At 43.0% G+C, this 15,790-nt stretch overlaps 2 gene segments (V, D, J or C); both read left to right on the plus strand.

The window, feature by feature from the left end:
* The first annotated feature begins 2,209 nt into the window (after positions 1-2,209).
* LOC103112878 (T cell receptor beta variable 9-like) lies at positions 2,210-2,727 on the plus strand. The segment is given in 2 exon segments: positions 2,210-2,261; positions 2,405-2,727. Coding segments are annotated over 2 exon segments (372 nt in total).
* A 6,865-nt stretch (positions 2,728-9,592) lies between these two features.
* LOC103112874 (T cell receptor beta variable 6-1-like) lies at positions 9,593-10,732 on the plus strand. The segment is given in 2 exon segments: positions 9,593-10,281; positions 10,374-10,732. Coding segments are annotated over 2 exon segments (408 nt in total).
* The last annotated feature ends 5,058 nt before the right edge of the window (positions 10,733-15,790 follow it).

Here is a 15,790-nt window from a genome sequence, read left to right on the forward strand (position 1 = left end):
CAAATTAACTAAGAATATATAGTATTGATCAAGTGCCCACCCACAAAATATAGATCCACAGATAGTGTTAAGAGGGACACACAGGGGCTGGGTGATGGCACACCTGGTTAAGTACTCATGCTACAAAGCACAAGGACCAGGGTTCAAGCCCCCGTTCCTCACCAGCAAGAGGAAAGCTTTGCAAGTGGTGAAGCAGGGTTGCAGGTGTCTCTCTGTCTTTTTCCCTCTCTATCACCCCTTCCTCTCTATTTCTGGCTGTCTCTATCCAATAAATAAATAAAGATAACAAGAAATTTAAAAAAAGGAGGGACACACAAAAAGTAAGTCTTGCACAAGAGTAAGAGAGACAGAAGAAGCAGGTATAGATGGTGATCAGAAGGACAATCAAGCGTTAGTGTATTAAGCTGGAATGATAGCTCACTGGGTTGAGGGACAGTGGGAGATTCTGCTTTCTTATGCATAAAGCTAGCATTTGAACCTGGCTCCTACTTTACTGAAGGAAGCCTCAGTGCTATGGTGCCTTTCTCTCTCATTCTGTCTTTCTATATGACAAAGTCAGCCCTGAGCAGTGAAATACCAGCAATGACAAACATAAAAATAAAATTTGCATAATAATACAGTGTCTGGAGGGGTCAGGCAGTGGCATACCAGATTAAGCAAGGACCCTGGGGTTTGAACTCCTGCTCCCCACCTGCAGCAAGCAGCACTTCACAAATGGTGAGGCAGGTCTGCAGGTTTCTGTCTATCTTTCTCTCTCCTTCTCTACCTCCCCTTCCTCTCTCAATTTCTCTCGATCCAATGAAGTACAAAAACAGAAGGAAAAAAAAATGGCTGCCAGGATCAGTGAATTTGTAGTGCTGGCACCTAGCCCCCTGGACATCCTCATTGGTAATTAAAAGAAAAAAAAGTGTGTCTGGAGGCCCTAATGCAGTGGGACGAGCTGTAGTTAAAGGGGAGGAGCTGGCCAGGGTGGGTCAAGTCTGTGATGTGACTGCAATCTGGAGGAATCTGTATGGAGGTCTGCAGATGGAGAAGCAGCCATCATGGTGTGGTAACACCTCTGTGAGTCCTCACTTAAGCACCTGAGGGAGAACTCACTGTGACCAATATTTGGGACAATAAACCAGATATACAGAATCTATCTAAACTCTCCTATTTGTTGATGAAGTGTTCTTGGTGTTTTACAAGACCATTGTCTCAAGGGTGCAATTTTACATCCTTTCAAGATAGGTGTCAACCTTCCTTTGAAAGCTTTTCAACAGGTTACTATCTGCTATTAGCACACAAGGGCATAGAAAATATGAAGGTAATTAGACTTGATAAATCAGAAAAACTTTTCAATGTAGTAGTTTCACTTTAGCATGTTAATCGCAGTGGGGAAACAATTTTCTCTTTAACCCAAAATGTTGGTTCATGTAATTTTTTTTTCCTCATCTGGCTAGGGCAAACATGAAAATCAACCTAAAATTAGGTAGTATGGGTATACATTCTAATAAGTGTGTGTGTGTGTGTATGTGTGTGTGTGTGTGTGTGTGTGTGTGTGTGTGTGTATGTGTGTGTGTGTGTGTACCTGTACCTGTGCCTGCACCTCTGCTGAGTGTTAGAGGATAGTTGGAGGGGAGGTTGCAGGGGATTTTAAATCTCAATACAGATAGATACTACTTAACAAAGTTGTGAAATATTGGCCACTAGGAGGCACTGTAGTCCCATAGAAGTGGAGGGGTCATGGGAAATCCTGTGAGAGACCAAAAATGGATAGTTGAAAGGAATTAATTCATAGCTCCTGATGTGAGATTACTGAGTGGAGTGTGTGGAACTACACTGACTCCTCATTGTCCAGGAAAGTGGTATGTGCTTTCATCAAAGTCTGCACTTAAGAGGTCTCTCTTCCACCTGCACAGGAAGTGGTAGGTAAAGTAATTTGTTAATCCAGGCCTGGGATATGGGTGGCATACTGGAGCAGGGAGAGGAGAAAGCCACCTGTGTTTTGTATGAGGACATTTGTGTGTTTGTATGAGGATCTCAGAAAACTGTACACTGTGGGGAAAGGAACAAATGAGACTGGCCATAGGGCACAGAGAACAGGACACAGTCTTCAGGGAGGGGAACATGAGAACAGTGACATCAGAGGAAATGGTCCTACCAAGGCGACAGGAGGGTGAAAGATGTAGACCCGCCCTGAGCTGGGAGCTGTCTGGTCCCTGAGGCTGCCATGAGCTCCAGGCTCGTCTGCTGTGTGGCCCTGTGTCTCCTGGGGACAAGTGAGTTGAGTCTTGGGCTCTGTGTGAGACTGGGGCATGAATCTCCATTCCAGGGACACAAATCTGCCCATGATGAGAGCTCACCAAGAAATCTCTTCCTATCTGTGTTTCTACTCAACTTCTCTCTGTCTCCTCTTCTGCAGGCCCAGTAGATTCTGAAGTGACTCAAGTCCCAAAATATGTGGTCAAGCTAAGAAGACAGCCAGTGACCCTCAGGTGTTCCTATGAATCTGGACACCTCTCTGTATTCTGGTACCAACAGATTCTGGGCCAGGGTCCTGAATTCTTGGCTGAGTACTTTGATGGCCAAGTCAGAGATAAGAAGACTCTCCCTGTGAGGTTCTCAGTCCAGCAGTTCAAGAACAACCATAGCTCTGAGCTGACTTCAAGCTCCCTGGAGCTGGAGGACTCAGCCCTGTATCTCTGTGCCAGCAGCTTAGCACAGCCCTGCACCAGAAGCAACTAAAGAACAAAAATCTTCCTGCCCAGCTCAGGAAGTGACAGTGAAGGGGGGAGGAGGAGTTATCAGGAAGATTACCACAGCCTGGATCAAAGGATGAGCAAAATCTATTAAGAATTTTATATCTATGCTTACTCATGATAGCTTTGTGATGAGTAAAGATCTTAATAAACTAAGTTATAATAGTGTGCTTAAACTGTCTAATCAGTTTAAAATAATGCTAAAAAATGGTAAACATTTTTATCATGTCAACACATTAGGTATTGACTTTCTATAACATATTGGTATATTTTAATAAAGAGCCTTCTAAAATCATATGAAAAAACTTAAGCCAATTCTAACCATTAGATCATCAACTAACTTGGTACAAGTTCTCTCCCTAAGTAAATAATTATCGGTACATCTATACATGAAGAACTGACTGCTCATATGGTAAGATTTAAAGCTAAACATTTTTCATTTTTTATTTATGGGTGTGTGATGACTCCTAAAGTCACTCATATCCTAAAATTTTTTCTCTCATTTTTTTTACAAGCCTCTTAAAATTTTAACACTTGACCTGTCATAGTGAGAACACTTTACTGGCTCCTACATTGTTTAATTAAGATCCTGCTATTCAGACTTTTAAGATTAATCCCCATTGATAAAAGCCAATGCTCTCTGGCAGATTGATGTATTTCACCTGCCCATGTTTAGTAAACAAAAACATTTTTTTCTCAATTGGTACTTTTTCTAAATTTATGTGGGCTACAGCTCAAACAAGAAAAAGCTCAGAAACCTTAGGACTCATATATGCTCTGTTTTGCTTCAATAGACATCCAATCCATGTATTTTTGTTTCCTTTAGAACATTAAAAGCTCAAAAAATAAATAAAAAAGAAGGGGAATGCACCCCCCAATATTCAGTTGACTAAAGTGTCAATGAAGTAATTATACTAAACCTTTTTAATATTTATAAAAATTTGAATTGTCCATTTATTATATCTCATTGACAAAGCCACCCACTCTCCCAGCCATAGAGACACATTTCTTCTTTTTCTTTTTTCAACACTGGATGTCCATTTTTTTTTCCTTTTATTATGGTGAATGACATTATTGATCTTGCAAAATCCACAGTCCCTGTTGACAAGTCCTTACCACAAAGGATGCCATGGCAGCATATACTCCAGCTAACTTCACCAGCCTATCCAAGTCTTCTCTTTCTGCTGACCTACCACTGCTGACTTCATCCTTATATGTTTATTGACTTCTCACTTTTCTCAAAATATTCCTCATGTTCAAGGAACCTCACCTTGACTTCTAATGTGTATGCACCTCCTCTGTGTTTTGGTACAACACCACCCTATATTTTCATGTCAATTCTTCTCTACCTGGTCCTTGCCTCCTAGTTTTGCTTGTTCCACAGCTGACCCTCTATGAAGAAGAAAAATTTCATCAGTTGGCGCTGACCACCAGAGGACCAGACGTGCTGTGTTTCTTCCCCTGGACATCACATCCACTGACTGCTTCACTTAGACTTGCTGGTGTTTTCGACAGGTTATGTTGTTTTCAATGGGCTGGCTTCACGGGCGGGTAACAGACGGCCAGGGACTCATGGCTGGGTTGTACGCAGTATCTCTTTATTCATGCAGGACGCAGCACAATCTAAGACGAGCTAAGTTAAACTCAAAGTACAGTACCGTAAAACTCACAATGCTGTCTTTATATATACTTGCCAAGTAAGGTGGAAACAGGATGTGACATAGAGAGGGTGGAGAGAAAAGTGACTGGTGAAAATCAAAGTGTGACAAAGAGGGGGCAGAGGCGAGAATCCTATCACTGAACCACAAATGCCCTGGAGGGAGGGTGGAACTTGTTAACAGTGGTTATGTAAATAGAATAAAGTGGTTATGTAAATAGAATAGTGTTAAGCAGGGGGGATTTAAACCAAATGAAACAGAAGGGGTCTCATGCATACCAACATGCTGGTGGCGCACTAGGACATTTTGATGCCCCTTATGGGACCCCTGATTAGTCTTTTGTTAATGATTACCTTGGAACCCTTTATTTTTAATAAGATTATTGGCTTTATAAAACAACAAATTGACTCCTTGGCATCGAAACCCTTACAAATATATTACCACAGACTTGATTTGGCTGACAGAGGCTTGGCTGAACCTGAGGGTGATACACCTCTTTTAGGAGCTGCATAAAACTCAGATTTATGCACACCAGCCTTGGCATGATGTGGGCACCGGTAAGGGGTGCAGGGCTAAGCACTGCAGGGGGAGGACCCTATAGTCTGCCTGAGTCCCCCGTGAAGCAAACCTGATTTTCATGGAGGTTGGTGTCAGTCATCAAAACTCTTCTTCATGAGTTTTCCTCACCTTAGAAATAGTGGCTCTTCCTCCCCTCCCGAAAAAGACACCAAGAGCGGTATAAGATGTGGGAAGATCAGTTCTATATTTACCCCGTGGGAGAAATCAGGTCAATACTTCCCCTCTCTGGTTAATGCCTCCTTATCTCTTGATTAGATTCCTAGCTTTTACCCTCAATTGCCGCATCACTTAAATTGTAAAAAGGGAGGACATGCCGGGAGCCAAAACCTTAGCTAAGTCTCTCACATAACCGCTGAACGGACATTCTGATCATTGTAACTGTGATTACCATCTAACTGTTTGGAAAGTTGCTCACCCACCTCCCTCCCCCCACTACCTTAGCAGAACTTCCTCATGGTGTGTGCTTAAAATTCGGCTGCAAAATAAAATTTTCAGAGCTTGATCAGAAACCTGTTTTGCTCTCATTCTTCATGTCTCTTGTCCCCTCCATTCTCTCGCCCCCTACCCTAGGTTTCCGTCGATAACCCCACAGGCCAGGGCAAGGTAGGACCTGGGGACTTGAACCTGAGACCCTGCACAGTCTGATATGTATACTCAACCAGATACACCACTGTCCAGTCCCTGATGCTGTTCTTAGAGATAGACAAGTAGGCTGCTCAGAGATGTTCTTTTTTAAAAAATATTTATTTTATTTATTTATTCCCTTTTGTTGCCCTTGTTGTTTTATTGTTGTAGTTATTATTGTTGTCGTTGTTGGATAGGACAGAGAGAAATGGAGAGAGGAGGGGAAGACAGAGAGGAGAAGAGAAAATAGACACCTGCAGACCTGCTTCACCGCCTGTGAAGCGACTCCCCTGCAGTGGGGAGCCGGGCTTCGAACCGGGATCCTTATGCCAGTCCTTGTGCTTTGCGCCACCTGTGCTTAACCCGCTGTGCTACAGCCCGACTCCCAGAGATGTTCTTTCCCTGAATAACGGCTAAGGCCATGGGGTATATCTAGGCAAAGTACATTGAACAGTTATAGTAGAAATTACCTCAAATTAGAGATTAATGAGTGGTCTCTATATATTCTTTAATTTATTTAATTTGACAAGCATTCTGGTTCCCTTCATTTTACACCATTATCTATCATATGAAATAGAGAATAAAAATAAGGATTGGGGATATTGAGCAATAACAGAGCACCAGACTTGCATTCCTGAGGAACAGGGGTCCCCTGTTAAGTTCTGGTCATGACTATACTCCAAAGTTGAATAATACTCTGATCCCACTCTATCATTTCAGTACATCTGTAAAAGAATTAATATGCCTCACCTTTATTATTTTCAAGGTCTTCTTCATTGAATGTACAATAGTTAACTGACTTGTCTGCCTCACGTTGGCACATACTTGGAGGTCATGAAAAAAAGTTTAAAACTGATCCTGCCAAAGGGCACATGAGGAAAAGAAAGTTTGTGTTACACAAATCAAAGTACATAATTTAAATGTTTTTTTTTTAATTGGAGGATTAGTGGTTTCCAGTACATCTAATTTGCCCATGTGTAAATTTCTCAGTTTTCTGCAAAACACTCTCACCCCAGACTAGATCCTGCTCTACCATTATGCACTAGGACCTGAAAGCCCCTCTCCTCACCCTGAATCTTTTACAGTAGTAAAAATAAAAACAAACTAACAAACCAAAAAAAAAGGAAAAAAAAGAAGAAAACATAACCAAAAAATGGCTGACCACTGCAAATACAAGGAGTATACACAGAGATCGAAAAGGGAGTCAGCAAACTAGCAGAACATGAAGAGGCTCACATCTGGGGGAGGGTGTTAAATCAGATCACACTGTGATCTGATTTAACAGTCAGACTGGCCTGCTGGCAGGCTGATGCCTCAGAGAGTCTCTGCCCTGGATCTATTAGGCAGGACTAGGCTATGTAGCAGAAAAGGCATTCCTTGGGAAATTCAATCCTCTGGCTTCAGGCAGCAGGAAATATTCAAGGCAATTTTTTCTTCAGACAATGTATTCTTTCAATTTTCTTCCCCCAAAGAGTTCTCTAGGGACAGAAAGCTGCTTGACAAGACTTCCTTCCTCAGAATGTTTTTTGTTTTTGTTTTCTCTGCTTTTGTCTCAGAAGTTGTTAAACGAGTTTGAGGTCTGAGGTGTCTGGAATCCTCCCAGAAGGATTTCTCTTTGTAGGGGATCTTTGCTTCACTGGCTGCTCATTCTTGACAAAGAAATCACTTTTGAGCTTGGGGATGGCCCTGGGGGTGCAGTAGAAAATTGACTGCTCAGCTCACCTTTGTACTTCTCAGAACTCATTCACCAATTCATAAATGATTATATTTTCCACTGTGTTGGTTTATCTTTGTCCTCACCCCCACCCCCACCCCACCCCACCCCATAGTTTCTCTCCTACTGGCCTGGAAACCCCAGGTCCATTCAGAGATGCCAGGATTTAAAGAAATTTCTTAAGGAGAGTCAGCTTAGGTGTTGCCTTTTTTCTTTTTTAATCTTTATTTATTTATTTATTTATTTATTGAGTAGAGACAGCCAATAAATAGAGGGAAGATGGTGATAGAGAAGGGAGAGAGACAGAAAGTCACTTGCCACACTACTTCACCCCTTGAAAAGCTTTCCCCTTGCAGGTGTGGACCTGGGGCTAGAACCTGGGTCCTTGTGCATTGTAACATTTGTGCCCAACCAAGTGGGCCACCACTTAGCCCCCCTAAGTGTTGTCTTCATTCAGCCATCTTAACTTTTCCTCTAATTTAGATATGTTTTAATTATTTTTCAGGTAAAAACCTCACATGGTGGATGAAATTATACTTTGCATTTTTTTTTTATTAGTGACTTAATCATGGTTTACAAAACAATAAGATTACAGAGTAAGGTTTCCTACTGAACCCACCACCAGTGTCACAGTTTACATTTTAAGGACAAGGGCAATGACCAGACAGGTGGTTTGGTTCATGGAGACTGCACTTGTCTGTCTGAGACTCAGGTTCCAATCCTGATGCATTGGGGGGAAAGGTGGCACAGGCACTTGTTTCGCCAACATTTGGAAAGTGTGTCAAGCATTATCTTAACAAAGACTTGAGAAGACAGCATGCTTTTCATGGATTTTAAGCTTTATTTGGGAAAATTGAGAACATTCACATGTTAGGCAGAGAGATATGGGGGGGGGAGAGAGAGAGAGAGAGAGAGAGAGAGAGAGAGAATCCTAGGAGTTCTCTTACTCACACATTGATGAGACATTCACCTATAGCTGAAAGCCCAATGGGGAGTGAGAAAAAAAAGAGAGAAAGCCCCCAAAACAGCTTACTCATTTTGGGACCTAAGGAGAGAGAGTCACTTGGTGATGCAAGTAGATCATGAGAAAGAAGCCCCCTACTAACGTCTTGATGGGAGGCCCACGTAGGTAGAGAGAGGCAGAGAGAAAGCTAGAGAAGCCCTTGAGAGCTTATGCTCTCACATAGTGACCTGTGCAGAGAGGCAGCCACACCCACAGGTCTAGTTTCAAACACTCAAGCCCCACCTCCACCTCTCCAAGCCACACCTGTCACCACTCCCATTTTGGGGGCGGTACCTTCCAGGCACCTCCTTTCCCTCAATATTGACATTGCATGAATGTGAGAGGTGCAGCGGGTTCTCTCTCACTCACAACTATCTCTCTATCCTAGGAAACAGATAAAAATAACTCCTAAAAATAATGATGGGGGACTGCTTCAAGTCAAGTAACTTGGCCAAATCAAATACCTATTAGAAAACAGCAGTGGGACCAAACATCATTTATCTGAGAATTTGATCAATGCCTTGTTTGTGCCTTGACACCCTCATTCACTTCCAGAGAGAGAGAGAGAGAGAATCTAAATTCAATGAGTATTTCAAACACAGAGTGCTTTTCACTCATACAGGAGTCCTTTTCTATCGCTCAAGTTCCCCCCATCTGTGCACAGTTGCAGCACTACAAAATCTGCACCAATGAAGCCTTCATCTCACCCTCCTCCCAAACATGAATGACAGGTGTGAGGAGCTGTGCTTGTTCTTATCTCACCTGTGAAAGGGAGGAAAAGTTCTGAGGAAAGAGAAGGTGCTCCAAATCTAATGCACTAATGACCATCAGCAGCAGCTTCAGAATATACATTCACAGAAAAAAAATGACTCAAAAGATAATAATCATGAGTCAAAAAGCAGGTTATACTGTGTCAGGGACTCTAATTATGAGCAAAGTCCAGTTTCAGACCCAGGTACCACACAGGAGCACCTCGGAGCCAAGGGAAACCCCATACATAGATCTGCCTTTCACTCTCTTTAAAATAAAACTTTTTAAAAAATCAGTACATGGTGCTATGAAATCACATGTGCTTGAAGGACCAGCATCATAAACACACACAGGGATATGAATAACCCTTTCTCTGAGAGACTTATGCAGGTAGAAGAGAATAAGACAGGGGTGATTAAAAAAGAAAGAAAGAAAGAAAGAAAGGAATAAAAAGAAAAAATGGTAAAAATATATTGGCCTATTTGGGATACAGGAGTGTTAAGTATGAGGAAACCATGAATTATATTTATTTATATTCAAAGCGATAGCAACGTTTATGTGAATAAACTCTTTGTGTTTTGCTTTTTTTTTTTTTTTTTCGACGAGGGTTATTGCTTGACTGGATGCCTGTAGTATAGATCCACTACTGCTGGCCACTTTTCCCTTTTTTTTCTTTCTTTTTTGACAGGACAGATAAAGAATTGAGAGGAGAAGAAAATATAAATGAAGACGAAGATACACCTGTAAAATGGCTTCACCATTTGTGAAGCTTCTCCTCTTCAAGTAGGGGCTGGAGGCTTGATCCCTGACCCTTGCACATGCCAAGGTGAGCATTTAACTGTGTGCACCACCACCAGGCCCCAAAATCTGTTTTATGAAGAGTTGTATCACTGGAACAAAATATACACAAAGTTGTAAGTTGTTGCACAGAAAAGTTAAGAATGACTTGTAAGATCAGTGTAGATTAGACAAGTGATTCTAATATGTTCATCTGACATTTTTTAATTTTTTTATTTATAGGGGAGGGGCATGTCCCCTCGTGACTAGATGGCTCTGGGGCACAGTCAGGAAGTGTGACATTCAGAATAACTTCCTGGAGGGCCTGTTCCCTTCTCAGCACCACATAAAAACAAGAGACCCCTCCTTTCTGCTTTGCACCTGTCATGAGTGTCACCTTCCTTTGCTGCATGTCCTTCTGTCTCCTGCAGGCAGGTAAGGGGAAGTACATCTCTAATGGGTGACAATAGCTAGACACAAACATAAGCCTTTCAGCTGTGTTTCCCACATCACCTTCTTCTTCACAGGTCTGACGAATGCTGGCATCAATCAGAACCCCAACATCCTGCTCCTGAGGAAAGGACAGAACATGACATTGAATTGTACCCAGGATTTGAACCATGATGCTATGTTCTGGTATCGACAAGACCCAGGACAGGGACTGAGACTGATCCATTACTCCCCTGTTTATGGTTCCACTGACAAAGGAGACGTCCCTGAAGGGTACAGTGTCTCTCGGTCAAAGAAGGAGATCTTCTCCCTCACAGTGGAGTCTGCTACCCCTTCCCAGACATCTGTGTACTTATGTGCCAGCAGTTTATCCACAGTGCTTCACCACCATTTCCTCTCTGCACAAAAAGTGAGGTATTGCAGTAAGACTTCTTGAGATGTTTTTGCAAGCTTCTCAGCTCAAAGAACCTTGAGTGCTGCAGCATGTACTCAGGTATGCCAGGGGAATCGAGGACTCCTCAGGCAGGTCTGACTCCATCTCTGCTGTCTTGTCTATACAACCCACCAGCCCTCTGCACTCCAACCTCAATTCTAGCCTCTCAGTGTGCCCCATCCCTTCCATCTCAAAGATTTCAAAGGCTGATTCTTCTGCACTGAATCTGAACTCTTTGTGGTGTTCACTCCTAATTGTGCTTCACGTTGATCTAAATCAGCTCCATAGTGAAGCATTGCTCACCTCCCTGTGAAGTTGGATTCACTCCAATCTGCTCTCCTGGTGTCATGAGCCTGTTAGTTGGTGATTGAGAACTGCTAGATGTTTCAGATCATTTGTATGGCATGTCTGCCTAATTTGATTTGAATCTTTTAGAAAAAAAACTGTGGCAACTTCACTTACATGGGAATGGCCCACAAGGACAATGAATAAATAACTGAATCAATTGACGTATGGATGAATGAATGGCATATGATGGATGAATCAATTACAGAGATATCTATATAATTCTTTATATACACAGAGTCTCAAGTGATAATAACTACATGCCCTATGGCTTTGTTTTGTGTGTGTTGGAAACTGAAGGGATGTTTCTCTTTTAAATTATTTAGTTAATTAATCAGTTAATTAATTAATTTGCCTCCAAGGTTATTGATAGGACTTGGTGCTGGCAATACAAATCCACTGCTCCTGGCAGCTATTTTTTCCACTTTATTGGATAGGACAGAGAGAAAATGAAAGAGAAAAGGGAGACAGAGAGGGAGAGAGAAAGATAGACAGCTATAGACCTGCTTTACTGCTTGTGAAACGACTTCCCTGCAGCTGGGGATCAGGGAGTTTGTACCCAGATCCTTGCGTGAGTCCTTATGATTAGTACTATGTGCACTTAACTGGGTTCACCACCACTCACTCCCCTTAATTTTTACATTATGGTGGGTTAATGCATTGCAGTATTGCTGGGCTTGCGTCGTGGGAGAGAGACCAGGAACTTGTGGCAGCGTGGCAATACAATTCTTTATTCCTGTGGGAGCCCCAGAGTCAGGTGTGAGCACAGTGGGTTAAGCCACATGGCGCCAAACTGCGATGGCTGGAGTCTGCCTCCCTGTCTGCATGCCTGCCCTCCTCCAGGTCGGGGCACAGAAAAGAGAGAGAAACCAGAAACAGAAGTGACTTTTATAGGATAAAACCTGAAGTGGCAAGTCGGAAATGGAAATGACTAGGAAAAGGGACTGGAGAAAGGAAAAAGGCACTCTGGAAACTTCCTTAGCAACTGTTGTGATGGTTTAAACTGGTGTGATTGATGTTACCCTGCAGGCAGGGCTGGTCTCAAGGTAGAAAGAAAGATCAAAGTAATGGGTGGTGAATCTTTCAGGCAAAACTATGATTATATAAATAGGCCATAGTGTCAGCAATGGAGGATGGAGCAAAGTGTGTGTGTGGGGGTCTGGCTTAATGCCTGACACAGTATAGTTGCTGACACATGAGTACAATGTCTGACTATCTCCTGACAGGTAATTGCAAAATACTCTCACTCTCATCTTAGCACACCCCTGATATTATCAGGCAGCTTGGTCTGAATCACTCTGCTTATGACACTAAACTCAATTGAATAAATGCTTGACCCAACTATTGGCTCAGATAAGAGATGCCTCCACTGGCTGTGGACAGACTGAAAGTACCTGGCTACATCAGCCAGATTGAATATTGAAGTAGGGTATTAAGGGTGCTTCGAGGTTGCAAGGGGAGAGGTGAGGACACTTCTGATTCTGGTTCCTTTTAGACACAAGGACTCCATGCTTGATTTGGAGAGGATATTAGATATATAGATGAGTGAGTCTGAGACACACAGAGTTAATACAAAGACGTCACCTCTCTGAACCTGCAGGGGAGTGAAGATTAAGGACTTATGATTCAACAGAGTTGGATACGGAGTGTCAAGCTGTGACAAAAAGAGGAGAACAAGGAGTACATGGTCATATGAGGACCAACCCACCACCTGTTGGATAGCAGAACAGACAGGCAAAGGCCTAGGAGTAATTAACATTGGGACCTGCCAAATGCTACAGAGATCAGGGCACAGTTTGCGGGGACTGTGACTGTAGGGTAGTGACATCACAGCAGTGATATCAAAATCAAGTTATCCAATCAGGGATGTAAGGAAGGTGAGACCTTCCCTGATCTGGGAGCTGCCATGGGCTCCAGGCTGCTCTGCTGTGTGGCCCTGTGTCATCTGGGGCAAGTGATTCCTGAGCTTAGTGTGAGCCTGGAGTAGGAAACGCAGCTTGTCCACAATGAGGGCTTGGCAAGAGCTTCCTCTTTATCTGTGCTTAGCTCTCTGATTCCTCCTCAACAATCCCAGTGGATTCTTAAGTCTTTCAAATGACAAAATATGTGGTCAGAACAAGAAGACAGCCAGTGACCCTGAATGTTCCTATGAATTTGGGCATCTCTCTGTGTTCTGATACCAACACATTCTGGGCCAGTGTCCTGAGTTCCTAGTTCAGTATTATAATGGAAGAGGGAGAAAAGGGAACACTCCCTGCCTGATTCACAGTTCTGCAGTTCAAAGAACACTGCTCTGAGCTAAAAGTGAGCTCCTTGGAGCTGGTAGATTCAGCCTGGTATCTCTGTGCCAGCAACTTAGCCTAGCCCTGCATTAGAGGTAACTAGAGAACAAAAGCAAACAAACAAACAAACAAAGTCCTGCCAAGCTCAGGAAGTGACAGTTGGGATGATGTGGGGATCTACCAAGCAAGTTGGCTCATCTCTGTTGCTTTAAAGATGGCATTGCTGTGGTCTGTGGTGAGCACCATGGATAGAGCACTAAACTTTTAAGCTTGAGGAACAGTCATTAGATATTCTTTAAAAATATTGATCATCATTATTGATTAATTCCAAATAGTTGTAAATAATTAATTTTATTAATAATGATCAGCAAGATTGTAAGATAGCAGAAGTACAGTTCTATATATTTCCCACCAACAGAGTTCTGTGTCTCATCCCTTTGGTGATGGCAACTGCATGAAACTGTGTCCCTGTTATCTTACAATCTTTTTTTTTAATCTTACAATCTTGTTAATCATTATTAAAGCACTAATAAAAAATAAAACATTTATTTTAAAAAAAGAAAGAAAAATACCCTATTCTTTGCCCCTCTGAAAGTATGGACCAAAATTATTTTGGGGGTGCAGAAGATGGAAGGTCTGGCTTCTGTAATTGCTTTTCCATTGGACATGGGCATTGACAGGTTGATCCATACTCCCAGCATATCTCTATCTTTCCCTAGTGGAGTAGGGCTCTGGAGGTGGAGTTCCATGACACAGTGGAGGGGTCCTCTACCCAGGGAAGTCAGGATAGAATCCTAGTAGCATTCTCAATTCGGTGGCTGTAAGGCAGTAAGATATAAAGCAATAAAAATAGTTTTATAAACATACTAAAGCAGACTTCCTCGCTTCTTTCTACCAGTAATCATCTTTTTTTCACCCTTAACTTACCAAGCACTTTGGTTCATACATAGTGCAGGATAGCACATCACAAGAACCTGAATATCAAAATTGGGCAACCTGGTGGTGGTGGAAGGCAGAAAGTGTTATTCATTGTCTGGGGCCTGATTGATCCCTACAAACACCATTATTCCCTATGCTGTCTCATTCTTTCCCATCTCAAAAATCAAATAACATTTGATTGCACTCTGTAGTTGCTACAGATCTCCCTCTGTGCTGTGTGTGGCAGACAGGAGAACTGTGGGATTACAGCATTAAAAAGAGGAGCTCCTCTTCCAATTTACTAGATGGTTCTACTGATCTATGAGACTGTGGGTTAGTGGCCACCAGGAGGTGCTGCGGGCACACATTGCTGAAAGAGAGGTTCCTTTCCATGAATGGAGAGTCTCAGATAGCTTAATGAAACTCCAAACATCACGGCTGCTTCAGAGGGGAGATGAGAATTCACTGAGCAGGTTCTGAGACATATGTAGAGAACACAGACTCCTCACTGCCCAGGGAGTGTAGAGCAGTCTGCAACCTCAGTCTTCACCAAGAAGTCACCTGTCTGACAGCACAGGAAGTGAGAAGTGAGGAGGAGGTGGGGTAAGTAGAGATGGATAGTGAAGGCCAGAACTGACAGATTGGCTTAGAAGATGTATATGCAGATGCAGAATCTGGGGACTGTGAGGGCAAGAGAGAACACTAAGATTAGACAATCTTAAGACTTGCCAAGGGACTCAGAGGCCAAGCAAGAGCCTTCAGGGAGGGTGACATCAAATCAAAAACATCACAGATGAGAGCTGTCACCCTGACCTGGGAGTTGTCTGGTTCTTGAGGCTGCCATAGGCTTCGGGCTCTTCTGCTGTGTGGCCCTGTGTCTCCTAGGGGGAAGTGAATCCTGGTCTCCACGTGAGCCTGGGATAGGCTTTGTCATGCAGGAAACACTGCCTATTGAGGGAGGAGGGCTCAGCAGGTGATTATTCTTGGTTCTGTGCTCAGCCTCTCTCTGTCTCCTCCCAAGAGGATCAGTGGATTGTGGTTTCACACAGACCCCAAGTTATGTGATCAAGGCAAGAAGACTGTCAGTGGCCCTGAGATGCTCCTATACATCAGAACACTTCTTAGTGTACTGGTATCTGCAGATTCCAGGCCAGGGGCCACAGTTCCTGGTTGACTAGTATAATGACCAAGAGAGAAACAAAGGGAACCTCCCTGCCCTGTCTTCGGTCCAGTGTTTTCAGTTCAGTGATCATAGCTCTGAGCTGAACATGAGCTTCTTGGATCTAGAAGACTCAACTTTGTATCTCTGTGCTCAACACACAGCCCTGCATTAGCAACATTTAGCAAAAACCTTCCTGCCCAGCTCAGAAAGTGACTAGTGGGAGTGACCATATACAACTAACTGATTTGGGGATGCAGACAAGGGGAATGACATCTCACAATGATCCCCCACAAAGCCTGCTCCCCTCTCAGCACCACACACACAGGAGACCTCTCTCTTTGCTCTGCTCCAGCC

The sequence above is a fragment of the Erinaceus europaeus genome, chromosome 8, assembly GCF_950295315.1.
Source record: "Erinaceus europaeus chromosome 8, mEriEur2.1, whole genome shotgun sequence".
Taxonomy (NCBI): domain Eukaryota; kingdom Metazoa; phylum Chordata; class Mammalia; order Eulipotyphla; family Erinaceidae; genus Erinaceus; species Erinaceus europaeus.